We start from the raw sequence: 21,243 nt of genomic DNA, 5'->3' as shown, positions 1-21,243 counted from the left end.
TAAGCAGAAAAAAAAATTGGGGCGGATTTGAATTTTTTTAAGCAAATAATGAAGAGTAGTTCCATAACACAAAATAATTTAAATAGTATGGCTCCTTCTATATTTTATATTGACTTAATTAAATCAATCTAATTTTTCTCATACACTTAGCAGCATGGAGATTTGGTTATGAGAAAACTAGGGTTTTTTTAAACCTGAAAAAATGGGGGGGGGGGATTGAACCTCTAACCACCCCCACCCCACCCCCATGGCTACAGCCCTGTTTGCTGGTGTCGGTCTCTCTTCTGCTGGCATGGGGGAATTTGGAATTGTGAATGTCCTTGGTTGTAAACAGCTCTCAAAGTCCTATAAATGCTTCTACATGTTTTCATTGTGGCATGTCGGTTTTTGAGAGTGTAGACTCTGTTGGCATCCACTTTGGCTAAAATGAATAAAGCCTTTCTTCTTTTGCCTTCAACCTTTCCTGTGTCTCATTCTGTTGCACAATTCTGTGGCTTGTACTTTAGGGAGGTGCTTTTAAAATTATCTGCCAGAAATGTCCTGGTCCTCACTAAATTATAAACTCAGAATTCTGCAGGAGGCAGGATTGAAGGTGGGATGTACACTCTATCCCTACTCTTCAAAGTGTGGTGGGATAATCTTAACACCATCCTATTCAAATTTTGCATGTAGAATGATGTTCGAAAAGTGCACACACAGCCAGGACAGACAGAGACCTCTATATTAAGGAGATGTGCCCCTTTTTGGATCCTCTCTGTGCTGTGATTCAACCTTTTCTTCCTCCTGCACCTCCTACTTCAAGGTGAAAAGGATATGAGCCCTGGGACACTTCTGTCCACCATGGCATGCACCGCATAAGGTCCTCTCTCCTTAGCCTGACACAAGAGTTAAAAACAAAAACAAAAGCCCAGTCTAAGGCTCTGGAGGTTGAGGAGTGACTGAGGTGACGAGCTCTGTGGGATTAGGAGCAACCGAACTCACAAGCTCACCTAAGCCCAGTGGTACTTATCCTCTGATGGACCTGGAATCCGTCAGACTGTGCCAATCCCTGCTAGTGGCCTGGAACTTGGGAGGCTTCTCTTCCATTTTGGGGGACACTCTTGGGAGAAATGACCAGCAGCTCTGCAGAACCAGCATATGTTCAGCCACTGCCGATGCGCCTTCTCCGTCACATCAATCTTGGTTGTGCAATTTCTTAATCAAGAAAAAAAAATCTGCATATCAATCTTGGGTTGAATAGCACCCAATTACATAGATTCCCCTGTGTCCACTACAGGTGGTTGGACTGCCCACTCCACAGCTCCCTTCCACAGCTGATGCCGATTTAAGATCACGCCATCCAGACGAAGGCATATAGTGGTCAGCTCTTCCAAAGAGGTCATGGTTGGTACCTGGGCAAGCTCCTCCTGCATTCCAAATTTAGACTATAACAAACTGACTCATTCTAATCCAATTGCTGAGTCAACACCCCGAAATCAACAATAAAGCAGATGTATGCTGGAGCAGTCCACAGAGGGGGGAGGGAAGGAAATCCCTTCTTTTTCGCAAGTGCAGAGATATACAGTGATGCGAATATGCACATATTCCAGATGGAGTCAGGATAAAATGGGACCTTTTGCCCCATGTTTTTTGTCTGGTGCAGTGCATCAGCGCAGATTTACAGGTAGTATCATGTAGCCACCCCCCCCCCTTTTAACCCGGTAAATGCCTTGTTTTAAGTGCTGTGTAGTTGGGCCCTGAGTCTTGTTTTTATGCTGTTCAGGGATATTCTGGCTGAAAGGTCGAAAAAGTTCAGTAACCACTGAACTACCTTGAACTACCTCTCACACAATGTCCCCTTACTCTGCAATGTCCTCTTACCCAACCTTCAGCAGAGCAGGCTGAGACCAAATGGTCATTGCTCTTTGTAATCATATCTGTAGGAGCTGCCTTCTCCCTGGGTGTTATTTGCAAGCCTTAAAAAGCCCTGCTGCTGAAGCCTCTCTATCCAACTTTTCTATTTGGACTGAGCTACAGGGGACAGCAAGGACTAACAAGATAATCAAACCCTCGGGGAGGTGAGTCCATCAGGTGTAGAAGGCTTATCGCTACTTACAGCGAGGCTGGGGCTTATCACTGTCTTCCAGATATGAAACTGGGGAGCAGTCTGAGGCAATCCTAGTCAGTATAGGCAAGAATGAAGAATGCTGTGAGCTGCAATTCAATACACTGGAGGGAGCACTATTCTCATCCTGGCATCATATGGACTTCACAGTGCTGGTGCTAAAGGAATTGCACTGGCTGTCCAAAATTGGATACTTGGAGGAGCATCAATCTCTATGGGCTCATCTCCACTGCCATATAATGCAATTTCAAACTGCATTATATGATAGTGTAGATGGGGCCTATATATATATATATATATATATATATATATATATATATATATATCCAGGTACTGGCATCTGCTGTAAAAGCTCTTCTCTGCACCCTCACAATGGGAGGAATATGTTATGCAGAGACATTGAGGAGATGATATTCCAGATCTCAGGAGACAGCCACTCTTCTGTAGTCCTCAGAACAAGGGGAAGGAGATAATTCCAAGGAACACGTCTTGAAACGAGTGGGTATCTCTGTGTGTATGTGTATTTGCATGAAAATGTGCATGTGTTTGGGGGCAGATACATGTGTATCACCTGTCTTGCTTGCCAACTGTTTTTGAATGGTTACTCTAACGCTAGGACAGCCAGAATGTAGTTTTAATAGCATGAATTTCAGTAGGCATTGCTACTTCCCAAACCAAACAAGCAACACTTGTAGGAATTCCTTCTACATCAGGAAACCCCTCCAGTTTTTAATTATTTCATGGAGTTTAAACATTGCTTTATTATGTATAATGCTTTAAATTGTTTTGGACAGTTTACATTGTTTTTAGAATACCTGAAATTCTTTCAAATCATTGTTGTTTGGCTCAGAGATCTTTGGCAGGCTGGCAATATTTGAAAATAAAGGACCACCTTGAGGTAGAAGTGTGCTCACAGCCCAAAACATTTGGAATTTATGCACTCTTGACCAGCACACACCTTTGTGGCTAACTTGAGAGAGAGACTGTTATGGAGAGTTTGAAATGATAAAGGGATATCTTTGAACACAAGGTTGCCCAGTGAAATAAGGGACAGATCTCCTGTCTCTTTAATAGTGAGTAGAAGGAGAAATTTCAGTAGCTGGAAGAAGATATATGAATCATGCAGCTAGTGTTATCCTGATCAACACTACTGCTCTATGCATCCTTGAATGGAAGGAATTTCCTTTGCTACCTGGTGCTGAACAATTTTTCCTTGGGAGTTGAAATATAAGACATCGAGGCCTGGACTAGCAAAAAACCAATAGCAGTTGGATACATTTTCTTAAAAGCAAATTTCAAGCAAAGGGTTCCTTAATTCAATGTTGTGGACTTTAATTCTTTGTAACCAATATTGTGGATTCCCACTACCCCCATGTCTGGCCAGCAACTCACGTGCAATTTAGGTTTCAAATCCATTCTCACAACTGATATACAACAAGTTAGAAATAGTTCAATGAATGTATAAACACAGTAGATCATGCACTTTCAGGGTTTCAGAAGACCTCTGCAAATAATAAATCCACTTTATTTTTTACCTGAGAGGTCACCTCTATATGGGCATTTCTGGACCATAAGGGCACCCTAGAGGTGTCCACACACACAAATTGTGGCAGGGTGAAATCTTGTCAACCCAGCCAAGCTGACATAGGTTTGGCCCTGCAGGGCTGTCACCTTACCATCCCTTTTGCAGTCACCACAGAGCTTCATGACATCCCCTGCCATTGCTTGCACCCACACTGACTTTAGCACATGCAACCAGGAAGGAAGAGGGGAGATTGCTCAAACTCTAGAGCATCATGTGAGGCCCCTTTTACACACCTGTAAATCTACATTATCTGCTTGAACTGGATTATATGGCAGTGTAGACTAGGGGCCCTTCCACACAGCTCTATATCCCAGAATATCAAGGCAGAAAATCCCGCTATATCTGCTTTGAACTGGGTTATCTGAGTCCACACTCAGATAATGTGGGATTTTCTGTCTTGATATTCTGGGATATAGGGCTGTGTGAAAGAGCCCTAAGATAATCCAGTTCAAATCAGATAATGTGGATTTTCTGTTTTGATATCTGGTGGTGTAGAAGGAGCCTGACTTTCCTTAATGCGAGGCTAAATCAGATTCATCATCATCATCATTACTTTATTTCTTAATTAGATTAACCCAGTTTACCCTGTGATAAGGTCTGGGAGTCCTAGAAGATCATGAAGACAGCCAGGAGTGACTACATGGCTTGGGCTATTAAGCCTGTGTAGACAAGCCCTAGGAATAGCTAGTTCCTTCAGCACATAAACATATGTGGTGGCAGTGTAAATATGTAAGTAATTTCTGGGGGAAAGTATTTAGAGAAACAGAATACCATGAACATTAAAATAGAAAGACTGATGTGCTGGAGGAAAATTCTGAGGGTGCCTTGGACTGCAAGAAGACCCAATCAGTCAACACTCAAGGAAATAACGCCCCACTACTCACTGGAGGGAAGGCTATTAGAGAGAAAGATGAAGTACTTTGGCCACATAATGAGAATGCCAGTGGGGGGAGCTCCCGCTGTTAGCACAAGCTTCTGCCAACCAGATGATTTGAAAACATGCAAATGTGAGTAGATCAATATGTACCACTTCTGCGGAAATGCTGGCCACATGACCTTTGAAGTGTCTACAGACTACGGTGGCTCTTCGACGTAGAAATGGTGATGAGAACCACCTTCCAAAGTTGGATATGACTAGACTTAATCTGAGGGGAAAGCTTTGCATTGACCTTTACCATATATATATATATATATATATATATATATATATATATATATATACACACACACACACACACACACACACACACACACATACATATATATAGTGGAACATCTATGCACTGTCATAAAATTCTAAGACTCCAATGTTAATGCAGATATCTTCTTCCTGTCTTGTTCAGTTGTATTACAATGAGTCTGAAGTTTAATATTCTTTCACAATTTTGTATGATTTGACTACATCAGTGGTTCCCAACCTTTCGTCCTCCAGTTGTTTTGGAATTCAACTTTCAGAAATCCCTGCCAGCTTACCAGCTATTTGGAATTGTGAAGTCCAAAACACCTTGAGGACCAAATGTTAGGAACCACTGGACAACGTGTATTGGTCAGTTTGTTTTATATTGTGTGTATATTTCTCTCTTTCTGTGTGTGTATCAGCACCTATATTTTAGATTGATGCATACCTCTGGCAGGGCTTATTGTAAAAAAAAAAAAAAAGCATCAATATACTGTAGTTGGCAATCTGAACATGGCCATCCACTGAGTGAGAATGGAGCAGGGCTTCCTTTGTATTTTTTGTTATCTCACTTGGACTTTTCTCCTTCCAGTGGCTGCAATGCTTGGTCTTGCCTCTTCCATATCATGCTCCCTCTTCATCCTGTTTTCACTGGCCTCCAATGCTGCCTCCAAAGATGACCTTGTGGTGGACACCAGTAGTGGTCCTATCAAGGGCAACACTCTCACCATTGGCTCTGGCTCTGTGCGAGCTTATCTTGGGATTCCCTATGCTGAGCCCCCCTTGGGGAAACTGCGATTCCAGAAGCCTCTTCCACACCAGCCCTGGAGTCAAATCTTTGAGGCCACTGACTTTGGCAATGCTTGTGTTCAGCAAGCTCTTCCTCAAACACCTGAGGCAAAATTGTGGAATATCAATAGGCCACAGTCAGAAGATTGTCTCTTTCTCAACATCTGGGTGCCCCATCCACAGCCCTCTGTACCAATTCCTATCCTTGTCAGCATACACGGAGGGGGATTTATTTTAGGTACAAGTTCTCTAGATGTGTCCAATGGAGCTTCTTTAGCTGTGACTGAGAATGTCATTGTGGCCTCCATGAATTACCGCCTGGGGTCTCTGGGCTTCCTTTCCTTGCCACCAGCCATCCCAGGAAACATGGGTCTGTGGGATCAACACCTGGCTCTGACCTGGATCAAGGAGAATGCAGCTGCCTTTGGTGGAGACCCAAATCGGGTGACGATTTTTGGTGTTAGTGCTGGAGGAGCCTCTGTTGGCTTCCATCTCCTTTCACCCAAAAGTGAGCCCCTTTTTGCCCATGCTGTGCTTGAGAGTGGAGCTCCCAATGCCATCTGGGCTTGGGCAAGCCCTGAGACGATCAAGAATAAATCCCATGAACTTAGCCAGCTGCTGGGATGTGGAGAAGGAAATGAAAATGAAATTGTGAGTTGCCTTCAGAAAAAAGATGCAATGGAATTTCCTCAGTGTGAAACATCTATGTCCCAGAAAAATGATTTTATTTTTGATTTCATCTTTGTACCAACAACAGATGGGGAATTTTTGACTGATGATCCTCAGAGTCTTTTGAATTCTCATCATGTGCAGATCAAACCAGTTCTCACTGGTGTCACTTCAGATGAAGGATATTTCATGGTTAGTTTTCTTTCTCTTGCAAGCAATCACAGTCAAATCACTCAGGAACAATTCGTGAAAGTACTAAGAATGACAGTGCGAAATGCAACTGAAGAAGATATTCAAGCTGTGGCCCTGAAGTACAGTGAAGAGAGTCATGGCCCAGCAAAGTACCGTTCAGCCTTGGTGCAATCTTCGGGTGATTATTTCTTTGTGTGTCCTGCAGCCGAATTTGCTGGCCAGATGAGAAAAGCTGGGAGTCCTGTGTATGTTTACTATTTTACACATCATACTTCTGGCACTGTCTGGCCTGAGTGGGCGAATGCAACCCATGGATCTGAAATCATTTATGTGTTTGGAAGCTTTGAGGCAGCAATGGAGGCCAATAAAACACACACAGAAGCGGAGGCAGTGCTCAGCCGTAGGATAATGCGATATTGGGCAGAGTTTGCCAGAACTGGGTAAGATGTTTTTCTTTCTCATTCTCCTCTGCTTTTTTCAGAAAATCAGTTCAATCTGAGAATACACATTATTTTCTTCTCTCGTATTCTTTCCTTGCGAGAAGATCCAACCAGTCCATCATCCAGGAAATAAAGCCCGACTGCTCACTGGAGGGAAAGATACTAGAGACAAAGTTGAAGTACCATATTACCATATTACTTATGAGAATGAGTACTATGCATTTCTCTACCTCAGAACTTCTTAAACATTTCCATTGCAACTGTTTTCGGCCAACAAATTCTTACATGACCCCATGTATACAGGTATATAAAATAGGTATAATAATTAAACATTTACTGATAATCAATTAGCAATTGGAAGCCTTGCTAAACAGGCTTGTACAGGGTCGCTGTAAGTTTTTTGGGCTGTATGGCCATGTTCCAGAAGCATTCTCTCCTGATGTTTCGCCCATATCTATGGCTGGCATCATCAGAGGTTGTGTAAAAACTTACAGCAACCCAGTGATTCTGGCCATGAAAACCTTTGTAGAAGCTTGTACAGTTTAAGCATCTTCTGCAGAGTCATAGAATCATAGAGTTAGAAGAGACCACATGGGCCATTTGTCCAATCTCCTGCCATGCAAGAAAAGCACAATCAAAGTACCCCTGTCATCCAGCCTCTGTTTAAAAGTTTTCAAGGAAGGAGCTTCCACCACACTTCAAGGCAGAGAGTTCCTCTGCTGAAAGCTCTTACAGTCAGGAGGTTCTTCCTGATGTTCAGGTAGAATCTCCTTTTCTGTAATTTGAACCCATTTCTCTGAATCCTAGAACTGGATGCATTATTCCAGGTGAGATCTAACCAAAGCAGAACAGAGAGGCACCACGACTTTCCTTGATCTAGACAATGGAGAGGGCTTGTTTTCTACTGCTTTAGCAACTAGGACACAGAACAGTGGATTCAAATGGCAAGAAAAGAGATTCCATCTAAATCTTAGAAAGAGTGCCCTGATGATAAGAGCTGTTCAACAGTGGAATGCCCTGCCTCTGAGTGTGGTGGTGTCTTCTTCTCTGGAGATTGTTAAATAGCGGTTGGATAGCCATCCTTCAGGAGTGCTATGATTATGTGTTCCTGGATGGCAGATTGGGATTGGATTAGGTGTCCATTTTTATGTCTTCTAACCCCATGATACTGTAATCCAATAGATTCATTTTAGTGACTGGAACTGGGCTAGCTCATCATTTGGGCATCGATCAAATTGTCTCATGACCCATGTCCTGACTTGCACATTGCTCAAATAGGTTGAATTAAATGCAATCGAGGCAACTGGATCTAAAGATTTAAGATGCGGCAACCCTGAGGGCAGGAAAAACAGTCCTTGTTCCAAAACAAAGATGAAGAGAACAGAGAGGAGAGCTGAAAGGACATGGTGGTTGGAGCGGGAATGAAAAAATACCCAGGAAGAAAAAGAGTAAAACACAAGAAAGGATTCAGGTGGTAAAGACTTTCAAAAAGGTGAAGCTGGTACAGACTGACTGAAGTTTGGAGTGGAAATAATACTAGGATAGGAGTAGGATGCCAGATTTCAACTCAGCTGCAGATGAATATCTTCATTATACGTCCCCCAATGTTTTATCAATGCAAACAGAGATATGGGTGCTTAAATACACAAACCAGGAGAGGCTGCAGCAGTTTGCCTTTGCCAGTGCCTACTGGGAAGGGTGAGATTTTGCCCACTGTGGAGATAATGTAGCACAAACTCCTTTTGCATCTTGAACTTAATTTGCAACACTTAAAATAAGGTGAGAAAAAAAGGAATCAGTGGGAGAAGAAGAGGGAAAGTGGGACTTTTTAAAAGTATCTGAAAAAGTGAGATGGCCAAAGTGTAATCGGGACAGTCCCTGTCAAATTAGGGAAAACATAAATAGGACTTTGCTAGATCATGTTGAAGTCTGGTCTTTTCTAGCACTCTTTACTCATAGCAAGCAACCAGACTGCACTGGTTTTGAGAGGAAAAAAGCAATAGCTAGATGATTTTTTTCTGCGCCGTTCACGTTCCTTGTTCAAACCTAAAAGAACCTCCAAATTTTGTATTGTCTTCTACCATTTTTTACAGAGTTTATATGCAACATTACAGCCTGCTGGCTATAAACATATTGTTTTCTTCTCAATAGGAATCCCACAGGATCAGAGAAGAAAGAAGAGGAGTGGCCGCTTTATAACGCTACGCAGCAGAACTTCCTCCGTCTTAACACTGAGCCAGCTCAGGTGGTGCCGATATCACCTGCTCGACACTGTGGTCTTTTTAAAACACTTGCTCCAAATCAAAGTGAGGCCAGCTCCATCGTATGATGCACGTCTCTGTGGGCCATGATGCTGATGTTTCTAATAAGATTAATTGTGTTTGATTAGCTATCTTTATATTATCATATGTGGTGTAATGAGCTTGGCCCTTTCTCATGTTCTTGAGTAGGAGAAGGGTACTCAAAATTCTATTAACAGCTACTACATACCAATCTACCCACCGATTTCAGATGCATCTATGCTGTAGAATTAATTGTATTGGATTAGCTACCTTTATATTATGGTCTTTCAAAAACAATGGACTTCGTTCTAATTGACTCAAAGTTACAATCTGTATTCTTATTGATTTATTATTTATTTACATCACTTATATCCTGCCCATATCAGCCCGCAGGCAACTCAGGGTGGTCTAATTGATCTGATCTGCGTTCATTGTTGTCATTTTTTACAGCTGTGATTGCTGCATGAAGTATGGCAGAAACTTTAATAAAGCTTTATTGGAGAAAACCTGTCTTTGTTGGTTTGCTGGCAGCTTTGTAGCCTGGAAGTAGGGAGGGGGGGGGGGGATTTGAATTTTTTTTTAGTGAATCATGAAGAATAATTCCATTATACAAAATAATTTAAATAGGAGGGTTCTTTCTATATTTTATATAGACTTAATTAAATCAATCTAATTTTTGGTTCTCATAGACTTAGCAGCAATGGTTAAACAGTTAAAATTCTTAAGCAAACCAGGTTTTTTTAATCTGAAAGATTTTGGGGGGAGGGGGGTTGATTCAACATTGAATCCTTGCTGTGATAGAACCTTTTCTTACTCCTGCACCTCCTACCTTGGTGGCAAGGAGGATATGAGCCTCGTCCACCATGGCATGCACCATACAAGGTCCTCTTTCCTTACGCTACAACGTGACCGAGAAACAAAAACAAAAGCCCAGTCTGAGGCTCTGTAGGTTGAGGAGCAAGGTGACGAGCTTGGCTTCTTTTCCGTTTTGTGGGATACTCTTGGGAGAAACGACCAGCAGCTCCGCAGTACCAGCATATTTTCAGCTGCTGCCGATGCAGCTTCTTTGTCACATCAATTACATAAATTCCCATGTGTCCAATACAGGTTGTTGGACTGGGGCACTAAGCTGTGCTGCCCGCTCTGCAGCTCCCTTTTGCAGCTGATGCTGATTTAAGATCACTCCATCCAGCCGAAGGCCTATAGTGGTCAACTCTTCCAAAGAGGTCAAGGGTGGTACCTGGGCAACCTCCTCCTGCAGCTCCAAATTTAGACTGTAGCAAATTGACTCTGCAAAGCAGAATCATTCCAATCCAGTTGCTGAGCCAGCACCCTGAAATCAGCAATAAAGCAGATGTGTGCTAGAGCAGTCCACAGTGGGGAGAGAAGGAAATCACTTGCGAGTGCAGAGATATACAGTGATTCGAATATGCGCTTTTCCCAGATGGAATCAGGATAAAAGGGGACCTTTTTGTTCTGTGTTTTTTGTCCGTTGCAGTGAATTAACGCAGATTTACAGGTAATATCATGCAACTGCCACACCCCCTTTTAACCCGGCAAATGCCTTGGTTTAAGTGCTGTGTAATAATAACAACAAAAACAACAACAACAACAACAACAAACGTTATTTACACCCCGCCACCATCTCCTCAATGGGGACTCGGAGCTGCTTACATGGGGCCAAGCCCAAACAACAAACTACAAAATAACAATACAAATAGCAGTAAAATAAACAACATTAAAATTAAAACATCAAAACATGAAAACATGTAAAACAATATACACAACATAGGAACCAAACATGATAACAGAGAGCGGGCCGCATGTACATAAAATGATTTAAAAACGCCGATAAGGGGGAGAACTAATTGTAAGGGAGAACTCATAGAGAACTCATAGAGAGGTAGGAACTTCGTACATTGGGGGGGGGGGACACGGGGGGGGGGACTCCTGGGACAAAAACATTGAGGGAGCACTAGCATAAAATTATGTGGCTACTCTGTGTAGATGGGCTCTGAGTCTTGTTTTTATGCTCTTTAGGGATACGCTGGCTGAAAGGCGGGAAAAGTTGAGTGGTTACCTTGAACTACCTCTCACACAATGTCCCCTTAGTCTGCAATGTCCTCTTACCCAAACTTCAGCAGAGCAAGCTGAGACCAAATGGTCATTGCCCTTTGTAAACATACATGTAGGAGCTGCCTTCTCCCTGGGTATTATTTGCAAGACCTAAAAAGCCCTGCTGCTGAAGTCCCTCTATCCAACTTTTCTATTTGGAGTGAGCTACAGGGGACAGCAAGGACTAGCAAGATAATCAAACCCCCGGGAGGTGAGTCCATCAGGTGTAGAAGGCCTATCGCTCCTTACATCGAGGCCGGGGCTTATCACTGTCTTCCAGATATGAAACCGGGGAGCAGTCTGCAGCAATCCTAGTTGGTATAGGCAAGATTGAAGAATGCTGTGAGCTGCAATTCAACACACTGGAGGGAGAACTATTCTCATCCTGGCATCATATGGACTTCACAGTGCTGGTGCTAAAGGAATTGTACTGGCTATCTAAAATTGGATATTTGGAGGAGCACCAATTTCTATGGGTTCATCTCCACTGCCATATAATGCAATTTCAAACTGAATTATATGGCAGTGGAGATGAGGCCTATATATATATATATATATATATATATATATATATATATCCAGGTACTGGCATCTGCTGTAAAAGCTCTTCTCTGCACCCTCTCAATGGGAGGAATATGTTATGCAGAGACATGGGGGAGATGATATTCCAGATCTCAGGAAATGGCCACTCTCTGTAGTCCTCAGAACAAGGAGAAGGAAGCTCGGTCCGAGGGACATGTGTTGAAAAGAGTGGGTATCTCTGTGTGTATGTGTGCTTACATGGGATGTGCATGTGTTTGGGGGCCACATACATGTGTATCACGTGCCTTGCTTGCCAACTGTTTTTGAATGGTTACTCTAGTGCTAGGATTGCCAGAATGTAGTTTTAATGGCATGAATTTCAGTAGATATTGCTACTTCCCAAAACCAAACGAGCAACACCTGTAGGAATTCCTTCTACAACAGGGAACTCCTCCAGTTTTTAATTATTTCATGGAATTTAAACATAGTTTTATTATGTATAATGCTTTAAATTGTTTTGGACAGTTTACATTGCTTTTAGAATACCTGAAATTATTTCAAAGCATTATTGTTTGGTTCAGAGAGGGAGACTGTTATGGAGAGTTTGAAATATTATATATTGATTAATTTTTGTCACCTCTTCTGAGCAAAGGCCATATTTCCTTACATATATATAGATTGCACAGCTGTACCTTCATCTGGGTTGAATAATTGTATATTGTAGATACAATCACAGTTGAAGTTGCAATATGTTTTTTGCAATAATAAAATCAGACCTGCAAGATCCTACTTACCTGCCTGCTTCCACTGACAGGACCAGCATTTCACTTCACAATTATTCTTATTATTTATAAGTCTCATTGATATGAAAGAGATTTAGGTTAATCACATGTGCTCAAATTGAAAAAAAAATCAGTGGATAGACTGATGGTTCTGAAATTTGGCAGACTTGCTGCCCTGCTCATGTTGTTTCACTGTGCCACAATTTAAGGGGATACTTCTTGTAAGTTTTAAAATATCTATATATTTGAACATCTTTTAAAATCAGTGAATGACTGAAACATTCTGAAATTTGGCAGGCTTAACGTAGCAAATGTTACCTACAAGTGTACCAGGTTTCATCCTGATAGCCATAAAAATGACAGAGAAACAAGCCTCAACATTTTTCCCATTGCAGCAATGGAACAATCTTAACAAAACAATTATGAAACTTCAAAGATTAAATTACAAAATGAAACAGGACGAAATGTAGTGAGGGCCATCTAAATCTACAAAAGAATTGCTAATGTGATTTCAGTTGTGTTGCACACCTCTACGATATATGTATTAAATATATTAAAAAGTGTGTGTGTATGTGTGTGTGTATATGTGTGAGTATATATATATAGGTCCCCTGGTGGTGCAGTGGGTTAAACCGCTGAGCAGCTGAACTTGCTGACTGAAAGGTTGGAGATTTGAATCCAGGGAGCGGGCTGAGCTCCTGCTGTTAGCCCCAGTTTCTGCCAACCAGGCCATTTGAAAACATGCAAATGTAAGTAGATCAATAGGTACCACTTCTGTGGGAAGGTAACTGTGCTCCATGCAGTCATACTGAACACATGACCTTGGAGGTGTCAACAGACAATGCTGGCTCTTCGGCTTAGAAATGGAAATGAGCACCACCCTCCAAAGTTGGTCACAACTAGACTTAATGTCAGGGGAAACCTTGACCTTCTCTCTCTCTCTCTCTCTATATATATATATGTATATATATATATGAAATGGAACATTCACTGTCACAAAAAATCCAAGAATCCAATGTGGATGCAGATATCTCCTTCCTGTCCTGTTCAGCTATATTGAAATCATAGGATCTTTAGCCTTCTCTGTGAATAATGAAAAGACAAATGGGTTCAAATGCATTATTCTGCAATTCAGATGTGCCCTAAGTTTAATATTATTTCACAAGTTTGTATAATTTGACTACATCAGTAGTTCCCATTCTTTTGTCCTCCAGTTGTTTTGGACTTCAACTTCCAGAAATACCAGCTATTTGGAATTGTGAAGTCCAAAAGACTTCGAGGACCAAATGTTGGGAACCACTGGAAAACATGTATTGCTCAGTTTGTTTTATATTGTGCGTATATTTCTCTCTGTGTTTATTAGCACCTGTATTTTAGATTGTATGCATACCTTTGGCAGGGCGTACTGATAAAAAAGCATGCCAGCTCCAGAATGGAGCTGGCAATCTGAACATGGCCATCCACTGAGTGAGAATGTAAGAGGGCTTCCTTTGTATTTATGTCATCTCACTTGGACCTTTCTCCTTCCAGTGGCTGCAATGCTTGGTCTTGCCTCTTCCATATCATGCTCCCTCTTCATCCTGTTTTCACTGGCCTCCAATGCTGCCTCCAAAGATGACCTTGTGGTGGACACTAGCAGTGGTCCTATCAAGGGCAAAACTCTCACCGTTGGCTCTGGCTCTGTGAGAGCTTATCTTGGCATTCCCTATGCTGAACCCCCCTTGGGGAAACTGCGATTCCAGAAGCCTCTGCCACACCAGCCCTGGAGTCAAATCTTTGAGGCCACTGACTTTGGAAATGCCTGTCTTCAGCCACCTGTTCCTGAAACACCTGAGGCAAAAATGGTGAACCCCAATAGGCCCTTGTCAGAAGATTGCCTTTTTCTCAACATCTGGGTACCCCATCCGCAGCCCTCTGTATCAATTCCTATCCTTGTCTGGATGCATGGAGGGGGCTTTGTTGCAGGTACAAGTTCCTTGGACTTGTACAATGGAGCTTCTTTAGCTGTGACTGAGAATGTCATTGTGGCCTCCATGAATTACCGCCTGGGGGCTCTGGGCTTCCTTTCTTTGCCACCAGCAGTCCCAGGAAACATGGGTCTGTGGGATCAACACCTGGCCCTGACCTGGATCAAGGAGAATGCAGCTGCCTTTGGTGGAGATCCAAATCGGGTGACGATTTTTGGTCAAAGTGCTGGAGCAGCCTGTGTTGGCTTCCATCTCCTTTCACCCAAAAGTGAGCCCCTTTTTGCCCAAGCGGTGCTTCAGAGTGGTGAACCCAATGCTGTCTGGGCTTGGGTAAATCCTGAGAAGGCCAAGAATAAATCCCTTGAACTTAGCCAGCTGCTGGGATGTGGAGAAGGCAATGAAAATGAAATTGTGATTTGCCTTCAGAAAAAAGATGCAATGGAATTTCCTCAGCACGAAGCATCTCTGTTTCAGAAAAATGAATTTATTTTGGATCTCATCTTTGCACCAACAACAGATGGGGAATTTTTGACTGATGATCCTCAGAGACTTTTAGACTCTCAGCATGTGCAGATCAAACCAATTCTCACTGGTGTCACCTCAGATGAAGGAGCTTTCTTGTTTACTTATATTTATCCTGGAAGCAATCACAGCCAGAACACAATGGAACAATTTCTAAAAACATTAAGAATTACAGTGCGAAACCCAACTGAAAAAGATATTCAGGCTGTGGCCCTGAAGTACAGTGGAGAGAGTCATGGCCCAGCAAAGTACCGTTCAGCCTTGGTTCAATCTTCGGGTGATTATTTCTTTGTATGCCCTGCAGCCGAATTTGCTGCCCAGATGAGAAAGGCTGGGAGTCCTGTGTATGTTTACATTTTTACACATCACACCTCTGGCTCTGTCTGGCCTGAGTGGGCAGGAGCATCTCATGCAGCTGAACTCATTTATCTGTTTGGAAGCTTTGAGGCAGCAATGGAGGCCAACAAAACACACACAGAAGCGGAGGCAGTGCTCAGCCGTAGGATAATGCGATACTGGGCAGAGTTTGCCAGAACTGGGTAAGGCATTTTTCTTCCTCATTCTTCTCCGCTTTATTCAAAAAGTCAGTTCGATCTGAGAAGCAGAATGCATATTATTTTCTTCTCTCATATTAATTCCTTCATTACATATCCTAAGTAATGCAGCTTTGTACCTTGTAACAGGAACAACTGTTGAATTTTTATGTTACAGGTTGAGCATCTGTTAGCTGAAATTCTGAATCAGCCAAAATTGTCCATATTGGTGCCTGAGATAGCCACATATTTGTTTTCCGATGGTTCTGTGTACATAAATTTTGTTTCATGTTCAAAATGGTTCAACATATTGTACAAATTCTATAGGAAGCATAAATGAATTTTGGGTTTAGACTTGGATCCCATCTCCAAGATCTCTCATTATGGATATATTTGCAAAAACAGGAATTCCAAAATCTGGAAAAAAATAAAATCATTCGATCCAATTAAGGATCCTCAAGTTGAATTTTATTTAACAGCTTTATGTTGATTCCATCTTTTGTAGGTAATTACCCATATTAATTATGAGGATGAGTACTACACATTTCTCTAGCTCAGAGTTTCTTAAACTTTTCCATTGCAACTTCTTTCAGCCAACAAATTCTTACATGACTGTGTGTATACAGGCATAGATATAATACTCAAACATTTACTGATAACAAATCAGCATTTGGAAGCATTGCTAAACAGACTTGAACATTTTAAGCATCTTCTGCAGAATCATAGAGTTTGAAGAGACCACATGGGCTTTCTAGTCCAACCCCTGACATGCAGGAAAAGCACAACCAAAGTACCCCTGACAGATGGCCATCCAGCCTCTGTTTAAAAGTTTTCAAGGAAGGCGCTTCCACCACACTCTGTGACAGAGAACTGCACTGTTGAATAGCTCTTACAGTCAGGAAGTTTTTCCTAATGTTCAGGTGGAATCTCCTTTCCTGTAATATGAACCCATTTCTCTGAGTCCTAGAAATGGATACAGTATTGTGGGTGAGGTCTAACCAAAGCAAAATAGAGAGGCACCATGATTTCCCTTGATATAGACACTATACTCCTTTTGCTGCAGCACAAAATCCCATTGGCTTTTTTTAGCTGCTGCATCACATTGTTGGCTCAAGTTCAACTTGTGAAGACTCCAAGATATTTTTCACATGGACTGTTGTCAAGCCAGGTATTACCCATTATGTGTGTAGTGGTCATCTTCTCTCATTCTCTGTTTTCCCTTCTCTTTCTCATACATGTCTCTTTTTGCTTTCCTCTCTCTTGTCTCACTCTTCTTTCCCTTCTCTCTCTCACATCATCTCTGTGCATTGCTTTCTTTCTTTCTCTAATTCGTGTGCAACTCTCCCATCTTTTCCCCTCCTTTATATACTTGGGATCAGGTAAACATTTCTCTGATGAACTGCTCAATACCATCTTACATCTTATTACAAAATGCTTTTGATTCAGATTTTGACTCCAGAAAGCTACAGGCAGAAGAAATTTGGGCAGCCAAAACATTCAGCTTTTGTTAACTGTTGTGCCAAAGGAAGCAGAAAACAATGTCATACTTTGTGTGACAGGTTGTGTAAAGTAGTGCGTAATCAAAACCAAGTAAAGTAGATTCTATCCATTTTGGCACAATACCATGCACATTGAGAAACTAGAGAAAGGAGGAAGAGGAACAAGATAGGTCTAAAGATCGGATCAGAAAAATACAGTTACATTGTATTACATTGCATTACTTGGAATATGTCATGTTACCTAATGGTATCTCACTGACTCTTAGGACTTTGTCACATTGAGGCCCCTAATGTGGGCAATGGTGGGGGAATTTACCAGTCAGTGTGGGGGATCCATCAGGCAGCGTGGGAGACTGTTGTCCCATGCCCCTCATTGCCAGCATTGCCACCTGTGTGGCGTCGCTGACCAGCTTCTCCCCTGTGCTGGCCCTATTAGAGGCACCTCTCCCGGCACATCATTTTTACATGCCGGGAAAGCTCCAGCTAGACTCTAATGAAAGCTGGGTAAGTTTATTTCACTTTTTAAAAAGGTTTGGGGGCTTCGGAGGAGGTGGGTAGGGTCTCCAGATGTTCTGCTGGGACATCTGGACACCCACCCGAGAAAGAGTGCACTTTCTAGGGTGGGTGTAGACAACTTCCCACAAACATCCACTTTTTAACATGGGTGCTTGTGGGATAAAAGGTTGTCTAGATCTGCCCTTTCTTAAAGGTGAAGCTGGTACTGGCTGAGTGAAGCTTGGAGTGGGAATAATACTAGGATGGGAGTAGGATGCCAGGTTTCAACTCAGCTACAGCTGAATACTTTCATTATATGTCCCGTAATGTTTCACTGTTGCAAACAGAGACACGTATACTTAAATGTACAAACCAGGAGAGGCTGCAGCAGTTTGCCTTTGCCAGTGCCTACTGGGAAGGATGAGATTTTGTCCACTGTGGAGATAATGTAGCACAATCCCCTTTTGTATCTTGAACTTAATTTGCAACACTTGAAATAAGGTGAGAAAAAAAAGGAAATAGTGGGAGAAGAAGAGGGAAACTGGGACTTTTAAAAAGTATCTGAAAAAGTGAGATGGCCAAAGTGTAATCGGAACAGTCCCTGTCAAAATAGGGGAAACATTAAAAAACCTTTGAATAAATAAATGAATAAAGTATTATTTATATCCCGCCCCATCTCCTGAAGGGACTCGGAGCAGCTTACAACAAAACAACAACATAAATAATAATAAAATACATAACAAGTCAAACAGTTTAAATAACCAGAAATAAAGTGATAACATGACTTTGCAGGATTATGCCCAAGCCTGGGCCTTTCTAGCACTCTGTTGTCATGGGAGGCAACCAGATTATGAGAGTTGGGTTATGAGAGGGGGAAAAAATAGCTTGATCCCCCTTTTTTTCTGCACCCTGGAGAATTGTATTCATGTTCCTTGTTCAAACCTAAAAGTACCTCCAAACTCTGTAATCTCTTCTACCATTTCTCCCAGAGTTTACATGCAACATTACAGCCTGCTGGTTATAAACATATTATTTTCTCCCCAATAGAAATCCCACAGGATCTGAGAAGAAAGAAGTGGAGTGGCCGCCTTATAACGCTACGCAGCAGAACTTCCTCCATCTTAGCACTGAGCCAGCTCAGGTGATGCCGATATCGCCTGCTCGACACTGTGGCCTTTTTAAAACACATGCTCCAAATCAACTAAGGTCAGCTCCCTAATATGATGCATGTCTCTGTGGGCCATGATGCTGATGTTTCTAATAAGATTGTGTTGGATTAGCTATCTTTATATTATCATATGTGTTGTAATAGCTTGCCGCTCCCTCATCTTCTTGAGTAGGAGAGGGGATCTTGAAATTCTATCAACTGCTACTACCTACTAATCTATCCATCAATTTAAACTGCATCTATGCTGTAGAATTGAGGCGCTTTGACACTGTTCTCCAAATTAGGCTCCATTTGCAGCCTGCCAGTCACAATATTTCTCAATCAAAACATGCAGAAATGAGGGCATAAACAGAGGTCAATTTTATGACTTAATTGATCAAGGAAGGATGTTAGGGAGAGAGAGAATCCTAAATCTGATATGCCTTTTGGTCCTCACTGTCAGTATTGTGTGGTCTTTCAAAAACAATGCACTTTGTTTCAATTGACTCAAAGTTACAATCTGTTTTCTTATTGGTCTGACGTGTTCATTGTTGTCATGTTTTACAGCTGTGATTGCTGCATGGTGTATGGCAGGAACTTTAATAAAGCTTTATTGAAGAAAATCTGTCTTTATTGCTTTATTGCTTTATAACAGTCTCCCTTCTGCTGGCAGGGGGGCTTTCCAGGGGCGGAAATGCATATTGCTCTTTATTTATATAGGATATAAATAAAGAAGAACAAGGAAATGGTAGGGTCGCTGCATACAGTATATGGCTAAATGTTAATAGGGACAGAGAGAACACAGAAGTTCTCAACACCTTCTTTGCCTCAGTCTTTTCTCTAAAGATTATATCAGTGCTCAACTTGGAGAAGAGGATGCAGTAGAGCAGTGGTTCTCTACCTGTGGATCCCCAGATGTTTTGGCCTTCAACTCCCAGAAATCTAACAGCTGGTAAACTGGCTGGGATTTCTGGGAGTTGTAGGCCAAACACTCTGAGACCCATAAGTTGAGAACCACTGCAGTAGAGGAAAAAGAGTACAGAATAGTTAAAAGGGCAGTACAGAAATATCTGGTCTCCAGGACCAGGTGAACTACATCCAAGGACTTAAAAAGAACTAGCAAACAAAATTTCAGAATCAATGGCAATCATCTTTGAGAATCCCTAGAGAACAGAAGAAGTTCTAATAAATTGGAAGAAGGTACATGTTATTCCCATCTTCAAAAAGGGGAAAAAAGTACCCAATTTCTGCCCAGTCAGCCTGGCATTGATACCAGGAATGATTCTGAAGCAGATCATTAAACAGACAATCTGTAAACACTTATAAAAAATGCCAGACTCACAAAAAGTCAACATGGGTTTCTCAAAAACAAATAATGCCAGATTAACCTTTTCTCTTTTTTTGACAGTTTACACAGCTTTTACTGGCATACAGCAGCAAAATCACAACACAGGTATATACAACAAGAGGAAGTCACAGATTAAAAAAACATACTTAAAAGTTACTAATCTCAAGGATAAATTTTGCAACAGTCTTACAAAAGAATCTCGGTAGATGAAGAAAATGCTGTGGATGTCGTCTATCTTGAGGCCTTTGACAAAGTTCCCCATGACATTCTCACCAAGAAGCTAATAAAATGTGGGGCATGCAATGCTATTGTGAAGTAGATTGGGAACCAATTGACTGGCTGAACCCAAAGAGTGCACCCCAGTGGCTTCTACTTATTCATCCTGGGTGACAGAATGACTGGACGTCAGAATAGAAGGCATGCTTGTTAATTTTTTGCAGATGATACCATTTGGGGTGTGTGTGTGTGTGTGTAGTTAATACTTAATAAGTTGGAATATGTCCAGAGAAGAGAGACCGAAATGATCAAATGTCTGGAAATCAAGTCGTATGAAGAACGGTCGCTGGGTAGCTGGGTAGCTTTAACTTGGATAAAAGGAAGCATTGGTGGCCATTTTTAAATATGTGAAAGGATGACACGTTGAGGAGGGGGAAAGCTTGTTTTCTGCTTCTCTAGAGACCAGGAGATGGAGCAATGGATTCAAACTAAAGGATATAGTGATGCCGAACATGACCCTCCCCCAATAAAAGATAGTTTATAGTCAGGGAATTCATAGTTTTGCCAAGGACACCTGGCTGGATTGATATAATAAAAATTAAATTTTGGCCAATATGCAGAAGGACTAACAACCACAACAGGTTAGATGGCATGTACATTTAATCAAGATTCACGCCCTGTATTTCATATTTATAGCAGAAGGTAAGTGCTATATTTACTGGAGTTCACTGTAATGTACTGAAAACCTTGTCACAAAAGGTATTTGACCTTTTAGTCTGGGCCTAGTCTGAGCTTCGCCTGAGGCAAGAACTAACTTGGACTCTGTATATATTTTTGTTTAAACTCTGCTACAATACAA

The 21,243-nt window shown here is 41.8% G+C and overlaps 2 protein-coding genes and 1 long non-coding RNA gene across 5 annotated transcripts in view; 2 read left to right on the top strand and 1 right to left on the bottom strand.

Annotated features, from left to right (window-relative positions):
* The first annotated feature begins 1,914 nt into the window (after window positions 1-1,914).
* LOC137094685 (cholinesterase-like) lies at window positions 1,915-9,744 on the top strand. 2 transcript variants are annotated; one of them, XM_060759333.2, is made up of 3 exons: window positions 1,915-2,057; window positions 5,459-6,956; window positions 9,108-9,744. In XM_060759333.2, exons 2-3 carry the CDS (start codon window positions 5,467-5,469, stop codon window positions 9,283-9,285), a joined length of 1,668 nt encoding a protein of 555 aa, XP_060615316.2. In that variant the 5' UTR covers window positions 1,915-2,057; window positions 5,459-5,466; the 3' UTR covers window positions 9,286-9,744. The 2 variants fall into 2 exon arrangements, with proteins under 2 accessions (XP_060615316.2, XP_067319460.1); XM_067463359.1 differs by lacking the exon at window positions 1,915-2,057 and having other exon boundaries at window positions 5,386-6,956.
* The window catches only part of LOC137096018 (uncharacterized), a 23,958-nt gene continuing 9,594 nt past the window's right edge, over window positions 6,880-21,243 (bottom strand). The window contains exon 2 of the long non-coding RNA XR_010909133.1: window positions 6,880-7,118. This is a non-coding gene — a long non-coding RNA (uncharacterized lncRNA). The remainder of the gene's footprint in view (window positions 7,119-21,243) is intronic.
* LOC132765141 (cholinesterase-like) overlaps window positions 11,384-21,243 on the top strand; it is a 27,820-nt gene continuing 17,960 nt past the window's right edge. Inside the window, exons 1-3 of one of the 2 annotated variants that reach the window (XM_060759328.2) lie at window positions 11,384-11,564; window positions 14,188-15,685; window positions 18,721-19,443. In XM_060759328.2, coding sequence (XP_060615311.2) covers window positions 11,399-11,564; window positions 14,188-15,685; window positions 18,721-18,892 — 1,836 coding nt within the window. In that variant the 5' untranslated portion in view covers window positions 11,384-11,398 and the 3' untranslated portion in view covers window positions 18,893-19,443. Of the gene's footprint in view, window positions 11,565-14,187; window positions 15,686-18,720; window positions 19,444-21,243 lie in introns of those variants that run through there. The other variant, XM_067463355.1, reaches the window with a different exon arrangement.

This window comes from Anolis sagrei, chromosome 2 (genome assembly GCF_037176765.1).
Source record: "Anolis sagrei isolate rAnoSag1 chromosome 2, rAnoSag1.mat, whole genome shotgun sequence".
NCBI classification, from domain to species: domain Eukaryota; kingdom Metazoa; phylum Chordata; class Lepidosauria; order Squamata; family Dactyloidae; genus Anolis; species Anolis sagrei.
This window is presented reverse-complemented; position numbering and strand designations above follow the sequence as displayed.

Coding starts and splice junctions, on each gene's coding strand:
- LOC137094685 (XM_067463359.1), top strand. CDS start 5,401: ATGGAGCAGGGCTTCCTTTGTATTTTTTGTTATCTCACTTGGACTTTT. Junction 6,957..9,107: donor GCAGAGTTTGCCAGAACTGG/GTAAGATGTTTT, acceptor TCTTCTCAATAG/GAATCCCACAGGATCAGAGA.